Source organism: Eublepharis macularius, chromosome 1 (genome assembly GCF_028583425.1).
Source record: "Eublepharis macularius isolate TG4126 chromosome 1, MPM_Emac_v1.0, whole genome shotgun sequence".
NCBI classification, from domain to species: Eukaryota; Metazoa; Chordata; class Lepidosauria; order Squamata; family Eublepharidae; genus Eublepharis; species Eublepharis macularius.
This window is the reverse complement of record NC_072790.1, coordinates 103,935,637-103,956,803: the sequence shown is the minus strand read 5'-3', so window position 1 is coordinate 103,956,803 and position 21,167 is coordinate 103,935,637. Positions and strand designations below refer to the sequence as shown.

The 21,167-nt window shown below is 41.2% G+C and overlaps 1 protein-coding gene across 2 annotated transcripts; it reads left to right on the top strand.

The window, feature by feature from the left end:
• The first annotated feature begins 8,631 nt into the window (after positions 1-8,631).
• FAM162B (family with sequence similarity 162 member B) lies at positions 8,632-20,546 on the top strand. 2 transcript variants are annotated; one of them, XM_054997900.1, is made up of 4 exons: positions 8,632-8,873; positions 10,307-10,415; positions 18,548-18,656; positions 20,359-20,546. In XM_054997900.1, exons 1-4 carry the CDS (start codon positions 8,711-8,713, stop codon positions 20,455-20,457), a joined length of 480 nt encoding a protein of 159 aa, XP_054853875.1. In that variant the 5' UTR covers positions 8,632-8,710; the 3' UTR covers positions 20,458-20,546. The 2 variants fall into 2 exon arrangements, with proteins under 2 accessions (XP_054853875.1, XP_054853866.1); XM_054997891.1 differs by having other exon boundaries at positions 10,304-10,415.
• Positions 20,547-21,167: the final 621 nt, after the last annotated feature.

Here is a 21,167-nt window from a genome sequence, read left to right as displayed (position 1 = left end):
GCAGAGCATGGTTTTGAGTCAGAGTCCTTTGCTGACCTTGTTTCCATGACTGAGCCCTTACATCTGACTCCTGGTAGGACTTTAGCCGACGGGCTAAAGCTTCCATTTACAATTCCCGTTTCGGAGCTTCTTCTTCAGAGCAGAAATTCAATCGACAGGTGTAAGAGCTCAACGACACACCCCTCCAGGAGAGTGAGTATAAATGGAGGGGTGTGTCGTTGAGCTCTTACACCTGTCGATTGAATTTCTGCTCTGTACTGGTGGGTGTGTGAGGAGTGTTGGTTACGGATAGTGAGTATTTATTGTTATATATGTTTACAGTTGGGGGGTACATATAGGAATGTGGTTTACCAGTGATTATTTATTATTATATTGTATTTAACAACCCTTAGAGACTAGCCCTGGAAGAAGAAGCTCCGAAACGGGAATTGTAAATGGAAGCTTTAGCCCGTCGGCTAGCGTGGTCCCTTTTACTCTTTGCGTGATCTTCTGGACTGTTTCTCTCCAACCCTTCCTTACTGCACTCTCCACCTCCAGTTGAGCCCATCATTGTATGGTTGTAAAATTAATCACCTTGGCGACAGACTGCTGTTTTGTATTCATTGTAATTATTGTATCTTTTGAATTTTTGTACCTTGTTTGCACACCATTGCACCTTTGCACTTTATTATAAATTATTATATAACTATTACTGTTGTGGCGTCCTCCGGTTGTTGTTGTTGCGTGGCTTTATGCTGAACAGATGGCTAGAATGGCACAGGCACTGGATTTAGATGTGTCGTCATCCACTCCCAAAATGTCTGGCATGCTTCTAGGCAGACTATATAGTGATGCACCAGCAGCAGTGGGTTTTCCCCTTGTAGAAGGCCTGGATGAATTAATTCTAAAGATGTGGGAGAAGCCCGCAGAGTTACTAGCTACATCTTCAGCAGCCTTCTCAGCGAAAGGACACTCAAAGGTCTGTGAAGCAGTTGTGTTCCAGCCACACCTAACCTGAATGTGAACATTTGTTTCACTGAGAGACTATCATCCTGCTACTCTCAGTGGGAGTCTATAACAACTGACTTTTGGGTCTTAACTATTGTCAAAATGGTTATGGGTTGGAGTTTGTGGCAATTCCTGACTGCATTGTACCTTCTTTAGCTATAGATAATACCTTGCACGAGCTAGAGACTGAAATCATCTCATTGCTAGAAAAAGGGGCTATCCAAGAGATCTCTGATGTTAATACCTTTTGAGGGTTGTTCTCGAAGTTTTTCTTGGTTCCGAAGAAGGATGGGGGGTTGCGACCAATTTTAGATCTTAGAGGCCTTAATTGGTTCCTCAAGGTCTCTAAATTTAAAATGGTGACACTCTCAACTATTCTTCCCTTGTTAAACAAGGATGTTTGGTTCGGAGTATTGGACCTTAAAGATGCCTACTTTCATGTGACAATACCAAGGGACCATAGGAAATACCTCTGCTTCAAATATCATGGCAGGGTGTTTCTGTATATGGCACTACTCTTTGGGTTGTCTACTGCTCCTAGGGTGTTTACCAAATGTATGGCACCAGTAGTAGCGCATCTCAGGGCTCAAGGATACTTTATTTTTCCATACCTTGATGACTGGCTGGTGACAGCCCCATCTAGGGATCAGTTGCTACAGGATGTAGCACTGCTGGTGGATATCTGTAGTAGACTGGAGATGGTAATCAACTTCACCAAGTCTAGGCTAGAACCGAGTAGAACTGTGACTTACATTGGCTCTGTATTGGACGCCACAATTAGGAGGGCTACTCTTCCGTTTGAGAGAGTTACGGTCATTCAGTTCTTGGTATCCATGTTTGTTAGGAACCATTTTCAAATGGAGATTTGATGCAAGACTGCATTCTCCTACTTACAAATTCTCTGTACCATGACAAGTTATTAAATCTCTAAGCTGGTGGTCGATGAATGATAATCTCCTTAAGGGTATTCACTTTGGGACCAGGAGATGTGATATAGTGGTGACAACTGATGCTTCTACTTTTGGTTGGGGTGCCCATTGTGAGTCATTCTCTGTACAAGACAAATGGTCATTTAAAGAGCAAACGCTGCACATTAATGTCTTAGAACTTAGAGCCATCCGCTTTGCTCTTGTCTCTTTTGCAGCTGTCCTTCAAGGAAAGGAAGTTCAAATACAGACGGACAACACCACAGCGATGTACTATTTGAACAAGCAGGGGGGAAGTGCTTCACTGGCACTCTGTGCAGAAGCTGTGGCCATCTGGGAATGGGCAATTGTGAACAGAGTTGCCTTACATTGTATCCATATTACTGGTACAGACTATGTCAAAGCGAATGTGCTCAGCAGACAACTGAATGCCGATCACGCGTGGTCTCTAAATGACCGCTATCTAGAATCAGTGTTTGCCCACTGGGGGGTACCAGAGGTAGACCTTTTTGCTACTGTGTCCTACGCAAAGGCACCCCTGTTTTGTTCCCTAGCTGGAAGCAACCCCCAACTCATTGGGGGATGCTTTTCAGTACACATGGTCAGGTCAGATGTTCTGCCTCTTTCCACCCTTCCCCCTAATTGCAAAGGTGTTGTGCAAAATTCAACAGGACAACATGGACTGCATTCTAGTAACTCCATTTTGGCCAAGGCAAAGTTACTAGAGCTGTCCAGATGGACATTCATTACACTGCCTGTAGCCCCAGACATTCTGATGTGGGGAGACCTGTTTCATCACGACCCAGAGAAATTACACCTGATGGCCTGGCATATACACCCCAACACTTGGACTGCTCACAGGAGATGCAGTGGGTGATCTTGAATGCCAGGAGGCCTTCCACTAGAAGGTCCTATTCATTGAAATGGACACGATTTGTACATTGGGCCAATACTAAGGGTGTGTCCCCTTCTGAATGTTCATTGTATGATATCTTGGAATATATGTGCGCCTTAAAGTCAGGTGGTCTTGCTTTGACTTCGTTAAAAGTGCACTTGGCAGCTGTCATAACCGGGTTGAGGGTCATATTCTAAGAAGTTCTTGAAAGGGATGTTCAACCTCCATCCGACTGTGCTGCACCCTGTTCCCCAATGGTCACTATCATTAGTGCTCTCACAGCTTATGTTGAAGACCTTTGAGCATTTAGCTACCTGTCCCTTGGAGTTGCTCTCCTGGAAGGTGTGTTTCTTGGTGGCAGTAACTTCTGCCAGGAGTGTGAGTGAGCTCTTTGCACTCAGATCTGACCCACCATTCCTGAGATTCCACTCTGACAGGGTGGTACTGAGACCAAGTTTGCAATTTCTGCCCAAGGTGGTCTCACCATTTCATGTTTCACAGGACATTATCCTTCCTGTGTTCTACCCTTCTCTACAGTCGGGAGCGGAGAGGGCATTGCATTCCTTGGACTTGAAGAGCGCATTATTTATTTATTTATTTATTTATTTATTTATTTATTTATTTATTTTCCGCCCTCCCTGAACTGGCAGACTCAGGGCGGATTACATTCTGTAAAACAGCACAGTAAAAAACTTATATTTTACAGTTTTAAAACAACAATATAAAACAGTGCAATATAAATATTTTAAAAGGTACAAGAAAGCAGCACAGGAGTAATCAGATTAATCAATAAGTCCACCATCTAATCCACCATATTAAAATTACTTGCGCAGTTGGTTAAAATGTTTGATGGTGGATGTCTCTGGCAGGGAGGGCGTTCACCTCTATTTGGCCTTTTACTTAGACAGGACAAAGGAATTTCGTACAGATGCACACCTTTTTGTCTGTTTTGGGGGACCCAAGAGGGGAAAACAGGCTTCTGCCCAGACTATATCGAGGTGGGTTGTATCAGTAATCCATAGAGTATACCAGTAAGCTGGTGTCAACTGCCCGTTACGGGTCTGAGCTCACTCTACAAGGTCACAAGCCTCATCATCTGCCTTTCTAAGGGGGGGTGGGGGTTCCAGTTGCCCACATATGTAAGGCTGCAACCTGGCCTCATCTGAAACCTTTGCTAAACAATGGATGTAGATGTCACACATGATGTCGCTGTGGCAAGAGCGGTGTTGCACTCTTTATTTGTGTAAAACAAAGGGGATTTGTACTTCTATATGTCTGATGCACTATTGTCTATTCAATGGACACAAAAATGTTCCTGTTGACAGTACAGTTTTTATTATACTTCTATTTACATGACAAATATTCATGTATATATGTGTATATAGTTACTGTACGTGTTGAATGGTCCATGTTGTTGTTGTTGTTGTTGTTGTTGTATAACCTTTAAAAAAAGAAGAGATTTGTGTTTGTTTTCACTATTGACAATAGTCTTCAGTAATGTTCTTATGCTGTAGTTAAATAAAATTGAGTTGGAGAGATTCACCCCGCCTCCATAGTGTGTGTAGCTTGGTAAGCTTCCCAATGTGGGGATGCACAGAAAGACGATGAAAACAGGGTTGTACATACCTGTAACTATTGTTCATTGAGTTCTTCTGTGAAGACACACATCCCTCCTTCCTGCCCCGCTGTGAACTCTCTAATGGTAATTGCTTGGGTTCATGGCAGCTCAGGAGAACTGAGGGAGAGGAGGTCGCTCATCCTATGTCATGTGCCCCGTTTTAGGTGGGAAAAACAGTTAGGCTACACAGCAACCCGTCGGAGCTCTAATGAAGCTAATAAGTTTCTCCATCAGCAGGCCTGTGCATGTGCAGTCCCAATGAGTGTTTGCACGGATGAACTCGATGAACAATAGTTACAGGTATGTACAACCCTGTTTTCTGTGGTTAGTCACTGAGAGTGGAAATATGCTGCAAGAACAAGTACTGTAGGCTCCTATGGCTTGCCAATTCCTTGCATTTCTTTAAGGTGTGAGAAAGTCTGAAGATCTGCATTTCGATGAATGGATGTGGAGGTGGGGGAAAGTGGGATACTTTTAGCAGTTGAGGAGGAACTGATATCAAACGTGAATGTATTCACATGGAGCAAATTTAAGTATGACTGTGCAAGTGAGTACATGGAAAGTTGGAGGGGAGACACATGAAATGAGGTTCACTTGAGCATCCCTAGGTACTTAATAACATGTATTTCCACCCAGAGTGTTGTTAATTGGTGGAAAAAATGTGGAAGACCTTTCCAGAGCATCAGTGAACAATGACTGAAAAGGTAACATGTTCTGTGTTGTCAGTCAGTATGGTCTTCAGTTACAAATCTCTCAATGACACTGAGCATATGCAGACATGAATCAGTGCTTGCCCACCACTTAGCAAAGCTATAGTAGGAACTGATTTTTTTCTGGAAGCCTTTAAGCAGCTATCCCAGTGACTCCTAAAGGGTAATAAATGTTGATAGTCTGCATATGCACACCAAAATAGTGTGCAACAGAGCCAAGTATGCACTGCCCCCTTGTGGTCAAAGTAGCTACTTTCATGATCCTCACTACAGCCAGGCAAAAACTGCCATTTCAAAAAAAGGCTTTTTATTCTCTGTGCAATTTTCTCTATTCTACCACAGAGATATCTGTTCCACTTTCTTTCTGTATGTTAAAGAACCTTCAAACACCATTAGTCTCCCGAAGTCTAAATCTGGTGGTATAGAATGCACATAGGCCATTTCCTACAACAGGTTCTTCCGATGTGGCACCCGTGGGTGCTGTGGTACCTGCAGATATCTTTCCTGGTGCCTGCCAAGTGTGTTCAGAAATTGAGTTTGGCCAGGTGCAGCTTTCATTGAGCAGTGTTTCCTATTGGCCATTGGAGATCTGATTGGCTAAGCAGATTTTTTAAAAATTTCTTTCAGCAGCACAAGGATCTTCACTGCATGACTGGAGGTAATTTGTGTCTATGCAACTTAGCATCCTATTAAACTGAGCTTTAGCCTGAAATGTTGAAGAGGTATGATTAAAGTGAGGCATCACCTCGCTCCCTGACATTTGGTGGTTGTGCCCACCACCCTGCATCAATATTCCAAAAGTGCTTGCAGATTCAAAAAGCGTGGGGACCCTGTCCTACGACAACAATCTAGCCATCTTTGCTTTCAGTAAAAACTACAAAAGGGTTTACGCCTACCAAATGGAGGTCAGCCATGACATTTAGTAACAGTTCTATAAAGGAGAGGCTATGAAAAGGGCCTTCTGGCATAAACTATGTGTTATGCAGAGTGCATATGTCACCGCAGAGTTTGTGTGTGTGTGTGTGTGCTGCTTAAGAAAGAAAATTCACTCAACCATAACATTTGTTGGGTGACTTTGGGCCAGATAAACTTTCTCAGCCTAATCTAACTCACAGTGTTCTTGTGAGAAGAAAATAAAGAGTAGTATCATGTGAGCTATCCTGGGATCTTTTGAAGAAGGATGAGTTTAAAATGTGACAGATACTGAGGATTCCTTTCCCAAGGTACTGTTCACAGGCCAGAAAGTGTGGGATATCAGTGTTTTAATGAATGGTGTATTGCTGCTATAATTGGTGGGTGTCTACTGTATAATGTTTACTTTGCTTAGGGTACCTTCAGAGGAAGAGTTCTGGGGAAAGGTGAGGAAGATTCAAGTGCTGAATGTATCAATAAAATTATTAATTTTTTGTATCTTAGAAACAAACATGTCATGGTGAAAGTTTTGTGTGAAGTTTCAAACTTTCATTTCCTTGCAACACCCTTTTGCAAGGCAGAAGCTGTGTTCAATAACTTCCATCCAGACCACCATCTGGAGAACAGAGCAATACCTCAACAATACAGCCAGCCATTGGTAATTCATAGCCTCCCTAATCCATAATTAAAATCAAGATTAAGTGTTTGCACAAGGGGTTCTTCAGCATCAGTTCTCTGCAGTCTGTGGCCCCTTTTGCACTTGCAGTTTAATGTTGCAATGTTGGAACCCATTGCCCCCCTTTTTGCTGATTGGGCTGTCCCCTGCCCACTGGAGAGGCAATTGGTGAAAGAGTTCTGGGAGAAAACATCTATCACACTCATTTATTTTTTTAAAAGCCAAGCCAGGAAAGGGCTTAAATGCTGTTTCTTTACCTTGCTGCCTCCTTGATTTGCAGCATTGGCAGAAGACACCAGGAGGGATAAAAGCAGCCATTTATCCCTTACCTGGCTTTTAAGGCTAGTAGAAATTAGGAGTACTGTTGCAACACTTTCTTAGCTTTGAAAAAAAATAAAAGAGTGTGCTCATACCACTGAGGGAGGAAGGGGGAAGCAGCCATTTAACCCTTCCCTGCCTTCTAAAGCCTGAAGGGAATACGGAGCCATGTTTCAACACAGCAACATTACAAATCATTACTGGCTTTAACGAAAGAGAGGGGGAGAGGAAGGGAAGAGTAGCCATTTAACCCTTTCCTGGCTTTTAAACCCAGCAGAGAATAAGCAGCAAGGTTAGGAATCGTTCCTGGCTTTGGGAAAAAAATAAGAGAGTGCGTGCATACCTGGGAGGAAGGAAGCTGATGGAGAAGCAGCCTTATGACCCTTACCTCGCTTTACTGGAAAAAATGGCATAAAAGGAGTTCAGAAAGCTCAGGAGAGGGCGGTGAAGTGAAGCAAACTGATCACTATTAACAGTACTTTCTACTGCAATTGCACAAAGATTCACAACACTGAAACGTTACTGTCCTATAGAGAACCAAATAAAAAAACCATTGCAAGAAAAGTGGACAGGGTGAGGAGCATGGATGTTATTAGATCTGCAGGCTAATCAACTCCAGTGAAAGGAGAGCAGGATGCTGAGAAGCAAGCAGCCCAAATGTGATCGCGCAGTCCCACAGTCGCAGGAAAAGTGTACAGAGTGCTGCTGAGGATGGGAGTGGCCAGATCCACACTGACCAATCAACAACTGAGGAAGAGGAGGGGGGAGAAGAGAAGCAAAAAGGCAAAAGAAACGTTCATACTGACATTAATCAGGCTAAGCACGATTGGGCAGCTGATTTTAAAAAAGGTGCGGTATGTGCAGAGGGAGAAAAATTGGGGATGCTGTGGACAAAAAACGGAGCTGCATCCCGTGACTACCTTGTTAGTGTGAAACCCCTGCAAACATGGGACATGAAACAGGTATTGAGACAATTAAAAGACTGAGTGTGAAAGGGCCCTGTGTTTCTTTGGATCTACAGCTCACATTGGTACCTCACCCATCTACACAATCCATGTCTGAAAAACAGACTAAAAACATTCAAAATTGCATCATGGGGCTGCTGAGAGCTACTTAGTCTTTTGAAGGGACAGAGACACCTCTCCCAAACTTTCACTCCCAAACGAGGCCCCAGTGCACAGCTAACCTAACAGAACAAAATGTGGACTAGCAGCTTCAAAGAGTGGAAAATCAGATTGCTTCCATTTGAAATGCAATCTTTCTGATGAAAACAAGTACAGGTAAAGAGCAGCCTACAAAATTTACCCTTTTTTGAGCCAGAAAGAGTGTAAGGAAAGCAAATCACATGGATCTTTGATGACCTAGAAAGGAAAAACTTTTAAAATAAATACACGCAGCAGTGTTAGTCTTTGTAGGAAATAAAATGCTAGGATTTTATTAAAACCTCATAATCTTCATTTTAAGGGGGAGAAACAGAAAAGGAGGAGGGACTAGCAAGCAATCAAGGGCTGGAAAGAGCTTCTGTTGTTCCCAGACATGGGGAGGCGGGCAGAGAGATGATAAAGATAGAGACTGAGGAGCTGGAGTGATTTCTGTTGTTCTGTAGTTTGGACACCACGTGTGGGAAGCAAAGAGTTTTCCTGATTTGTTCAGCTGGCTGCCCTCACTATGCTGGCTGCATCTGGGAACCGTATCCGTCACCAGTTTGGACGGTTCCTGGCAGAAGGGCAGCTCGGTGCTCCAGTGCAGCAGCCTCTACGGCCTGGTATTCTGGGCTCTATAGCACTGTCCTTCACTGATCAGAACAGAAGCCCAGAAACACTTAACTCAGGTAAGTAGATGGGAAGGATTCAGAGAGAGGGAGGGAGAGAGAGAAAGAGCAAGCCACTGGTCTGGTTCAGAGATTCTTTTCCAAAAAAGGGAATAAACATGGGGAATTGTGGTAAGGTACACTTTTATGGGATCTGGACATCTAGGGTAGACCAGTCCTGGCTACAAATCCATTACCCTGGTATGGCTATTTACATCATTTCAGAAATAAAATACAAATGTTTCTTTCATGAATTAATCGTGTACAAGTGTAAGAAGAGCATCTTAAAATTTTGTACCAGTCGCAGATGTTTGGGGCTTGTTCCCAAACGTAAACCATCTCTGACTGCTACAACCCAGACAACCCAGGTGCAGATGCCCACTCAGCCATACAGCTCACTGCGGGGGGGGGAAGGGGGGAGGCGGACCTTGGGTCAGCATAACCTGACTCGCAGAACTGCTGTGAAGACAAAATGTGTGTGTGTGTGTGTGTGTGTGTACAGGAAAGGGGTTGTATAAATACATAGCTCCAACTACAACTCTTCCAGTAGCCATGGAAAATTAAAAATAAAAAAAGTATTCATGTTTCTAATCTGTTGTATTTCCAAGAGAGAACAGGTTGTAACTTAATTCCAGATGAAAGGACCAAAAGAAAGTGCTGTGACACCATAAAGACCCACAAAAGTATTGTGATTTAAGTGTTCATGGATTAGAAAATAATTCCATTGGCTGAAAAGCAGAGTGGAGGATAGGAAGATGCAGCTTTAGACCAAGTGGGGAAGAATATGGGGGGGGGTTCCTATGGGGGGGTTGTTTTGATTTTTTGCTGCCCTAGGATTTCTCCTCTGCAGCTTTGTATCTTATTGTAAACAACAGCACAATCAAGAGTCATCCAGGATACTGTTTCCTGACTTAACAACTGTTACATCATCATATTTAATGTTAATGAGGACTAAATACTACATCAAAAGGTTCTTAATAGCATTTCCTGAAATGCAGGGAATTGTCCATTAGATACACCACTAAACTGCCCCTATGTGCTGCGGAGGTGCCAGTCATTCTAAGACATGTTCATAATTATGCAGGTGCTCCTGGAAAGTTAGCTGTAAGTGCTTGCTTACTTTGCCTCTATGGCTGAATCAGCCTTGAGAACATGGTTGGATCCCACTGAATCCTAGCTTTTGTACATAAATTACTGAATTGCGCCCGCAATGCATACAATTGTAGTCATGATTATTGCTCACACTTGCTCCCTAAGTCTACTAGTAGGGACAGGAAATATAGTGATCACATTTTAATTAATGGATTGCAAGTAATATAAAATATGTGTATTTACTGCCAATATTTTGGAATAATGCAACAAATAATTTAATTTTATTAACTATTGGAGTTATATAATTGTTATTAGCACTGCTTTCTCTCAGTACCCAAATTAATTCAATGCTTTCTCAGCAGCAAAGATTTACAAAGTTCCTGGTGGCTGCAAACCCTCTGCATTTGACAAGAAAATCCTCCTGTGGACTAGGCGTTTCAAGACAGAAGATGAAATTCCCCCAAGAATCCCGTCAGTATTCCATTTTATCTGTTGCTTGGGGGTGGAGGGCAGGGGAATAGAGCTGACTTTTCTGAAAATAATGTGGCTTAAAAGTTAAGCGCTTATAAATTCCCATGAATTTCAGTGGGATAACGAAGTACATGGAATGTCCTGAAGGTAGAAATTTATCTTTGAGGAGAGAAGAAACAGACAATAAACCAGAGGGTTAACTGTGTTAAGTCTATTGCAACAAAATAAAACTAGAAATCCATTGGCACCTTAAAGGTTAACAAACTTTATTTCTGCACAAGCTTTTGAGAGTCTGATCTCATATCAGGTGCCATTGGATTTGTTTTATCTAAATGAGTCTGTGGGAGATCTCTGATATGATCTCCTGTGTTGCTTTCTTGAGCTATTTGCATCCATGGAGTTGGAAGAAGGTCTCTTTTGTGCCCAGGATTTGCCTGTATTGTCTAATCACGTCTAGAGATGGGCAAGAATCGAATTACGACCCAAAAAAAGCACGAACCAGGCCAGTTTGTGGTTCGCAAACCAGTGGTTCATGGAAGCTCGTTTCCACAAACTGGTCTACTGGTTCGTTTGGGTCATATTAAAGGGGAAGTTTAAACAGCCATTTCCCCAGGGAAATGGCCATATAAACTTTTCCTGCCTCTTGCAAGCAGCAGGTCCCTTTAAACTATCAGCTGGCAGGCGACAGGGGGGATCCCCCCTCGCCACCAGCCAGCTGATAGTTTAAAGGGACCTGCTGCTTGCAAGCGGCAGTGCCCTTTAAATTGCCCAAACCGCAGCCCCCACTCTCACCCTCACCTTCCCACCCCCAACCCCACACTTACCTTGTCCAGTTGCCCTGCAGGCCCGCAGCGTCCTCTCCCTCCTCCCACAAGACCTCTTTTTGGCCTCTTCAGCTGCTGCGTGGGCCCACAGGGTAGCAGAGGAGGCCAAAAATGGCCTTCCCGCCACTACAGGAGGAGGGGGAGGATGCCGCAGGCCCACAGGGCAGCTGGGCAAGGTAAGTGTGGGGCTGGGGGCTGGGATTTGGGCAGTTTAAAGGGCCCTGCCGCTTGCAAGTGGCAGGTCCTTTTAAACTATCAGCTGGCAGGCAGTGAGGGGGGATCCCCCTCCCTGCCGCCTGCCAGCTGATAGTTTAAAGGGATCTGCCCCTTGCAAGGCAGGAAAAGACCCTTTAAACTGTCAAATGCCCCTTTCTCTGCTGCTGCTAAGCGGCTGGAAAGGGGCATTTAAACCCCACGGACCACTAACCATGAACTGGTTTGTAAACTTGACCCAGTTCATGCCAGTTCATGGTTTCTGGTTCGTGAAAACCCACGAACCACGAACCCCATGGTTCGGGGGTTTTTTGTGGTTCATGCCCATCTCTAATCATGTCTGGGTGGATGTGTGGAACCAGCTGTAAGATGAAGAGTCCTCCTGTCTCTGCTATTTAAAACACGCAGGTGCAAAGGAGGAAACAAAGACATTCCTCCTGCCTCTGTGGATGCATGGGAGATGATTTGTGTGCCCCCCCCTTAAAGGTAAGCTTCCGGTCACATGTTAAACATGAGTTGATTTGGGGTTTCCGCCAATAAATCTTGAGTTTGTCACACATAGTTTGTCACACATAAAGAGACGCTGACCTATTTTCTCATGCCCTTTTGCCACTTTAAAAGTTCCTACTAGAGCCTGATGAAGTAAACATTCCTTCCTCAGTGGGACACTATGTCTTCCACGCAGGGCAAATACTAACTTAGTTTTATGTGTGTAATTTAAATCAGGAAAATGTCTTAAGGGAAGAACTTTCTCTCATTCTTGCAGCCTGGCAGCCCTGATCACCCCTCCTCAAACCACTGTGAACTTTTTAAAGACAAACAAATAGACATTTGATTCTGGACTTCTGTCTGTTATGTCTAGTTTGGCTCTAAATGTGCCACATTGCCTTGGTTATAGAGCTCTCAGTGCCTGTACCTGGGCTTGTCATATATGATAGACTACCTCAGACTGCGTGATATTTCCTACACAAGTGCAGAAAGAAAAACATAGCTTGTGCCCTTTGGGAAAACTTAAATTCTAGCCTGAGAGAATAAGGCAGATGTCTTGAGGATTTTGTAGCTTTGCTGTAAGCACTAAACTAGTTTTTTATTTTTGCTTGGAAAAAAATCTGAAATGAAAAGTGCTCCATATTTGTTTCTAAAATGTATAAACAAAATGTGTTCTCATGATGAGTTACATATTAGTATGGCTCATGTCCCAGTGGTGATGACAAGGCATATGTGTGGGAAACACATTTAGCAACATACATTTTATTGCTATTGTTTTATGACAGCTTGGACCACATAAACATGCTGAGTATTTAGGTTTTTTTAAAATATTGGTTTACTGTTTTGTCCTGATATGGTTTATGTAGATGGTGTATACACAGTCAGAAAAGAACTGGGCCAGTTTAATATTTATGCACCAGTGTGCAACAGGCCCATGCTCTCTACACAATGTTGCAACCTGGTTGTACATTTCTAACATGTCTAATATGCAACTGAAACTTCATAGTAAATGCACACCTGCTGCCCAAAGAGTTCAATACATGTTAGTTCCCCCCATCTTTGTCATGACATCTAGTAGAATGTACTTTGTGTCATAATGTTATAATGCCCCTCATTTTTCCCATTCCAGTTTTGCATCATTGACTAGGGGCAGGGAAATGTAGAAAGCTAAGACAATACACTTAATGCATAGAGTCTATTTTTAGCAGCAACATCTGCTAAAAATAACATCTGCTATCTGTTATGAAGACTTAAGAGCACTTCCATCTTTGTAAGGGCATGCAGTAATTTCTGCCAGTTCCCCACCACCCTACAGACTCCTACTTTGTTCCCCTGTCTCCTTAGGATCTGCTAACCTCCAACAACAAAATTAGGGATTCCTCAGCAGGTTGCAGCACTGGGGGCAGGGGGTGAGCAGGAAAGTCCCAGTCCCAGTTGTTGAATTTCAGCCAACTGACAGCAAGTCACAGGGCCCTATATTATCACAAGCTCATATCTGCATCATTTCACGACAGGTGTCAGGATGTCTCATCTTCACAATACTCTTGATTTGCACAGAACATAGCACTACATAAGGTTTCCACTCCACAGCTGCATGAGAATGGCAGCAGCAAAAAGTATAGTCTCAACCTGAAGGAGGAATAGACACCGATACTGGTCTAGGGACGACCAGTATCCATTGCTGAAATCAGTTTACAGCTTCGTATTTGTCAGCATTCCACATGTCTGAGGACAACAGAGATAAAATAGTATTTCTAGGATATTCATTTGTGCATCTCACCCCCACCTTCCACATTCATTTCCTTGAAAAAATATTGTATCTGTCCTTTAGTTAAAATTTAAAAATTTCATATGTAACATTTGCAGGTGCTCATTCATCCCTGACATAACTGCAGAGAACAGTACTTTTCATCTGTCTGCATTCCTTTCTGCATACAAATATTGTGATTAGTTACATACTGAACTTTCATATCAAGGAACTGGCCTAGCATAGCATTAAACAGCTATGAAGCTGTTTAATGAAGGCAAGCAAACCCTTCAGCGATGACAAATCCAATGTGAGTCAATATTATATTATTTTTGCCAGAACTCTTTTCATTCATTGTCTGGTTCGTGAAATATTACAAATAATACTAAAGCTATTAGAACAACTGTGACAGAAAATAATTTCAGAAGCACCTAGTTGAAGGCCAAACTACATGATTGGATCTTTCAGTGTTTGTTTTTAATTGAAATGCACAGTATAATATTTGCTCACAGGAGCAGTGAAGAGGGATGTTTAACCCCTCTGTGTGTTTTTCTAATAAAAATTGCCTCTCCTTTGAAGCTGTTCCCCCATACGGAGGAAGAAAAAAACCTTTTAAAATCTTCACTCTTCAATCAAGTGACGGTCCACTAAACTGTAACAAAGAACATGTCTGGGTGTAACTGCTCATTTAGAAAGTGTACATCGCCACTGAATAGAAGGCTGGGGTCCTGAGATCCATAGGCAGCAATAGATAGTGCAACTCGTGAACAATTACAGGTCATTGTAATAAGTTCTGTTTTGTTACTTGCTTTCTGCTTCCTCTGGAAGGAGCTGATCTGCAAAACTGTTCCATTTAGTGTGCTGTGAAACATGATTAGTTTATTTAACCAATCAACCTCATGTTTTGTTTCTCTTGGTGAAAGTGACTTGCAGATTAATGGGTTTAATGTACTTGCCTGGTTTTGATCTTTTCATTTTGAAATGCATTTGTATGAAGTACAGCTGTGCCATTTATCGCCACAGGGAAAGGGATGAACTCTGAAACACTCCTTTCTCACAATTCACGTCCGCTTTTGCAAATTTGGTTTGTGGTGTATTAAAAGTATTAAGGTGGCACTTTAGTCTCAAATAAGTTATTGTGAATACAGCCTGCAAAAGATGGCATCAATACTTTTATACCTCCCATTCACTTCCATGGGACTACATAGGAAAAATTCCATGGAAGCAGCTATTTACTCAAAAATAAGACTCACTGAATTCAGTGGGATTCATTCACAAGTAAGCATGTAAAGGATCACAGTCATTTTATTTATTTACTTCATTTATATCCCCCTTTCTCCCCAGTAAGGACCCACGGTGGCTTACATAATTCTCTTCTCCTCTGTTTTATCCTCACAACAACCCTGTGAGGTAACTTAGGCTGAGAGTATGAGTGTGTGTGACTGGCCCAAGGTTACCCAGCAAGCTTCCATGGCTGAATGGGAATTTGAAGCTGGCTCTCACAGATCCTAGCCTGACACTCTAACCATTATACCATACTGGCTCTTACCCAGTGGTCATGCAGCCCAGTCCTATTAATGCCTTTTGGAAAGTTCTTATTCTCCAGTAAGGGTGCCTCTAATTGTAACCTTGAAAAAACACATATTTTCAATAGTCATTGCCTATCTATTTTAGCATTTTCTATGTAATACATTACATTGTATTTACATGTCTATGTATTTATATTACATTGATATGTAGACATATCAAAAGTAAAAATAACTGTCAGTGTCACAGTGGTACTCTCGAGTTTGGGACCAATTTATAATTGGAAAAAATTACTGACAGGATTCAATCTTCCAATTCAATAAATACGAAAACAAATTTTTATAAGAAATGGATGCCCTTTTTTGAGTTCATTGAAAAGAATGATATGCAGCCTTCGAGTTCTCTGTACCGTAATATCTTAGAACAGTAAAGATTAATGCTACAGAACACTATTTAATGTTATGAAAATACATTCAAAGTTAAACTCATCATTATATTGCGTTTCACTTGTAAAAATTTGATGTTTTAAATAATGTTTAAATGTTAGCCTCGCATTATGATTGTAACTTACCTTTCAAGTACCTAGTTGTTGTAGATACCGAGTTGTTATATGTTTCAAAATGTTGTTTTTGTGTAATAAAATTTATAATAAACAAAAAAATAAATTAAAAAAGTAAAAATAACTTTTAAGGAGAAGAAATCCAATTAGTGTTCAAGATTACTTTTCCTTTTGGCTTGTAGATAACCTTGGCCAAATCCACACTTCTCAAGTTTTCTGCTTTTCCCCCGCCCATTATTTGCTTCTCAGAGGGCTGTTCACATACTCTTACCTCAATCCCGCCATTCTCTTGCGTCTTTCACATTGCGCCTCAGACGAATTTGTTATGTGTTCAAACGCTTCTCTTGCATGGTTCTCACCGTGGATGTGGACAAATAGAAGCATTTCACAAGGAGACCATCCCCTTCAAACCACCCCACTTCCGTGTTTGCAGCCTTTCCGGAACAGCATCCCTCTTTGCCGTGCAATTATCAAGCTTTTCCACTCTCTCCACAGCATGCCTGCCTGCCCGCCCTTTCTTTTTTTTATAAAGGGGACTTCCCCAGTAGTGTTGCACAATCCCGGCCATAAATCTTAATCAGGGTGCTCCAAAATCCCCGCAGAGACATCAAGGGGTGGCATCATTTCCATTTCCGTGTCATTTTTAGGATGCCAGACAGTTGGAAATATCGGTGGCTGTTAAAATTAATTTTTTTTAACTATTGAAATTACCATTATAATGGAAATCCGTCATTCTAACATTACATTCAAGCATCAAATAATTAGTCTGCCGGTTTGGAGAGTTTGGATCACCCCCACCTTAAATATCAGTTCAAATTAGCCTGCCAGAATAATGGTCCAATGGATTTCAAAGAAGAAGGCATAGAATAACATTAACCAATCACAGGCATCATAGGGGTGTGGCCTCACCATAGCAATTTAGCAAAAAAACGCTATAGCGGAAATCTGATGAAAAAAATGAAAAAAAAATGAACGTGATGTCGTCATTGGCGACATCGGATCTAAACCCGCCCCATATTGCACGATTCTACCAGGGATGTGGACGAAGTATAGCGCGTGGCAGCAGCAGTAAGAGAAGGGATGTGAACACAGACTGGGACACTGCAGGATAGAATCCAGCGCGATTAATGCACATGAAAAGCAGAAGTTAGGGAAGTGTGGATTCGGCCCTTGTGAAATGTTGTCTACAACATTTTGTGCTATTTTTACTAATAATTTTAAGTCTGTAATTTTGTAGTATTTCTTCTATGCTGGTCTTTGACTGTATAATTAATTTGAATTTGAACCTTGTGAAATGCAAAAACAAAGTACAAAAGTACAAGTATATCAAAAACAGAACCATATGGTAAACTGCAAATTGAAAACACCACCTGAACCCACAATATGAGAAAAATATAACAAGTGCAAAATATTCCAATTATTTTGTGTGAATACAAAGGAACATTGTTGAACAATTGATAATATAAATATATGATGCATCAGAAAAGTCTGAAAAAATAGTTAAAACACAACAGACGGATTGCCAGCCAAACTCTGTTTCAAGTGAATCTTCATCAAAATATTTCTGTAGTTTCTTGTTTATCCAGAATGTCTGTAATTTTAAATGTGGCCACCAATTCAAATTAAGGAGCCAAAAAAATGATTACTAACTTTGTGGTGGAAAGTGCCATTAAGTCACTGCTGACTTATGGCAACCTCTAATGGGGTTTTCATGTCAAGAGACTAATAGAGGTATTTTGCCACTGCCTGCCTCTGCAACCCTGGTCTCCTTTGGAGATCTCCCATCCAATAACTAACCAAAGCTGACCCTGTTTAAGGTTCTGAGTTCTGACAAGATTGGGCTTGCCTGGGATACCCCTTGTACTCCTACTCTATCACTCATTCCTCCTTACTGAAATTTAGGCAGGAATCTCTTGCTGGTTGCTTTGCATTGCATTTTGCAAATGCAATGCAAGCAGCTTGCAAAAGCAAAGATTCCAGCCTTTTCTAGCAAGAGGAGAGGGGTGAGGAGGAGGTAGTGAGTCACTCACTCCTTCTCCCCCCCCCTCCTCTCTTCAAAGAACTGGCAGGAAGCTTTAGCTTCCTGCAGAATTTTGCTAGCCACTTGCAAATGCAAATGGCTAGCAAAATGGCAATTCTCTGATTTCCGAATATTTCCGAAGTGACCTGAATCGCTTCAGAAATATCCAATTCGGTATTTCCAAATCAGGGCCAGTATGCTGGTCCCAATTCGGAAATACTGAATCTTTCCGAATCGGGCCCGATTTGGGTTTTTATTCTGAATCGGATACCCGAATTGCACACCCCTAGTAATTACTCACTTAAAAACTATTTAAATAAACAATCAAAACTTTTGAAATTTGTCAAATTATTCAACCAATGAAAAGTTAGTTCTAACACCCACTTTGTGTTCAGTCGGCCTACTGAAAGCCAGCAAAAGGAAAAAAAATAATTAAATAATGATGTGCCAGCCAGCGACACGATGCGATTTTGATAAAACTCTAGTTTTATCAAAGTTTTGCCCAAAGCCCAGAGTGACACCTCAGTGTCATACTGGTGACATGATGTCATTTCCAATATTTGCCAGAAGTGATGTCACACCACTGCCATGGCACCATTTTCCCTGTTCCAGCACCCTCCTCACCCTCTTGCTGGTTGCCATTGGCTGGCAACCTTAGTTCTAACATATAGTTTGTTTCTATTGCAAATAATTATCTTCACAAAGTCTGAAGATGCCGCAGCCTAATTGAACCCGATCCAATTTCTCTTGTAGGCTGGTGATGCTGGATGCTGCCAGGAATAAAGCTCGAATAAAGGTCTGTTACATAATGATTGGCCTCACCATTGTGGCCTGCTTTGCTGTTATTGCCTCTGCTAAAAGAGTAAGTGTTGTTCCATGGCTGATTCATTAATGGATTTGGATAGATGTTTCTTTTAAAAATGCCCTTACTGTCTTTTATAGGTGGTATGTGACACCAGAAAAATTAGCAAAGATGTATCCCAAAGTACCCAATAAGTGCTGGAAGTGTAAAGAGAAAACCGGCACCTTTTTCCATATATGGTGGCTATGTAAAAAAGCAAAGAAATATTGGAAAGGGATACATGAATTGCTGCAAGAGGTGCTAGAAATGAATATACCCTTCAAACCAGAAATGTTCCTACTAAATATAATGCCAGAGGAGATAAATAGGGAAAATAGATATTTGATAATCCATATAACAGCAGCAAGAAGAGTATATGCCAGATATTGGGAAAATACTGATATACCAACAAAAGAATTGATAGAGAAAATCTTAGAGACGGCAGAACTGGACACACTGACAGAATTAATAAAAGAAAAAAACAAACATAATAGGAAACAAAAATGGACCCTACTCTATCGATGGGTTGAACAGAAGTATAACATAGGGACATAACTGTATGTTAGCAAAACACAATTAAATGAATGAGGATAGAAAAAAGTACTAGAATTAAAGAAAGTAGACTTACAGTGATAATAGCTTAGTGAAAAATAATATAACTATGATGGAATTTGTAGAGGCGAAATGAAATGCATGATATATATCACGTAACCAAAAAAAGTAAGATTTTTGATTAACTCTGCTATCAGAATAAGCTAGAACTAAACACTAATTTTTTAAAAAAGAAAAAAAATGCCCTGTCACATTTTAAACAAGCTAATAATCTTTTATCTATCTGTCTCTCATTCCATCTATCATTTGACCTTTCCTCCAAGGAGTTCAGAACCACGTTCAATGCTCTTCCCCCAATATTTGTCTTCACATCAAGCTTGTGAAGTAGATTAGCCTAGGACAGCATGACTAGTCCAAGATCACCAAGAGAACTTCTCAGGGAGCATGGATTTAAATGCGAATCTTCCAGGTCCTGGTCTGACATCCTAGCCATTGTAAGACCCTGGCTCACATGATGGTTCTGTACTTCTAAATGTACTCTGAAGACTAATAACTAGATAGCTTCAAGTTTACTATCATACTAGCATGAGCATAGTATTTGTTCCATCAGCAGATAAATTCAATGTTTCATTATTCATGACACTGTATCTATAGGATGAGATTATGTGCATGGTGGTAGGAGTTTACAAACTTTTATCAGACCTAGATAAATGAAGTTTTGTCTCTGCCAACTAAGCATCTGAGCTAGCCCTCCCTCCTCTTCAGGAGTCACAAGATCATCACAAACATGCCCAGCTAAGTACTAGGGACTTACAGTACATGAAGACAATTAAGTAGATGTCACTTTTGTGAAGTTACAGCAATTTGGTAGGTGCCTCAATTGCCCAACCAACTCTGCAATACAGCTTGAACTTACTATATTGTAGTTTGATAGAGAAATTAATGGGAAAGTTTGATAGAGAAGTTAATGGGAAAAAATAAATATCTGTTTCTCCAAATGCAAAAGAAAGAAATATGAGGCAGCCACATGCATTATCGCTTCTCTTTCTAAAGACACTACATTTAGCAGTGCCAGCACACAGCCATGTGGTACAGATAAAAGACTCTTTCATTTGTATGTTCTGAAACCACATTAGGAATTAAAAATGAAGTGGGTGTTCTACCCTTGCAGGCTGCTGAACGCCATGAGACCCTCACCAGCTGGAACCTAGCAAAAAAAGCTAAGTGGCGTGAAGAAGCTGCTACAGCTGCTGAGTCCAAGGCTAAATAGAATTTGCATGCTGTTGAAACAAGGAAAATGGAAAAAATTGAACAAAACATCTACTATTCAGGGAAAGTGTTGAAGAAAACATAAAATGTAACATTAACAACTTTCATGTGCACTTGTGTAAGAAATATTGGGTGAAACAGGATTATGTATTTCCAAGTCACAAATATCTATTAAGGGATTTAAGAAATCAAGATCAGCTATATTTGCCCTGAACATCTTCATCCAATTTTATCCTCAGTTTAAACAATCACTGTTTATGTAGCGAAAAAAAAGCACCACAGAACTCCTGTTCACCACAACAGTCAATTTTCTAGTTGGAATTTATACCGCACATATTCGGGCAACGAAATTTTTATCTGCATCTATAGGTTAAATCTGTTTAGAGATAAAAGTTGAAAACTTCATATCCTACCAAAGGTAAACAACTGATTTCTAAAATACAATAAAGACATCATTATGCTGGTTTATTTTGTTGCTGTTTTAAAAATAGAGGTTTGTGTCATGCGTAGGAAAAATGTATTTAAGACTGGGAAAAGAACACAAACCCTGCACTTTTAGGCTTTTTCTGTAGTATGTTGTCCAGCTTTATTTTGGAACCCCATTCTCTCCCCGTACACCAACCATATTAATGTTTTATAGTATCAGACATTTTTGGCCCAAGATCAGATCATAATTAAGTGTTTCCAGCTGCCATTTCAATACGATTCCTA

What these genes read in the sequence shown, in the direction of transcription:
- FAM162B (XM_054997891.1), top strand. Translation starts at nt 8,711, where the DNA reads ATGCTGGCTGCATCTGGGAACCGTATCCGTCACCAGTTTGGACGGTTC. An exon ending in CCCAGAAACACTTAACTCAG is followed by an intron (nt 8,874 to 10,303) that starts GTAAGTAGATGG and finishes ATGCTTTCTCAG; the next exon opens with CAGCAAAGATTTACAAAGTT. An exon ending in TTATTGCCTCTGCTAAAAGA is followed by an intron (nt 18,657 to 20,358) that starts GTAAGTGTTGTT and finishes CTACCCTTGCAG; the next exon opens with GCTGCTGAACGCCATGAGAC.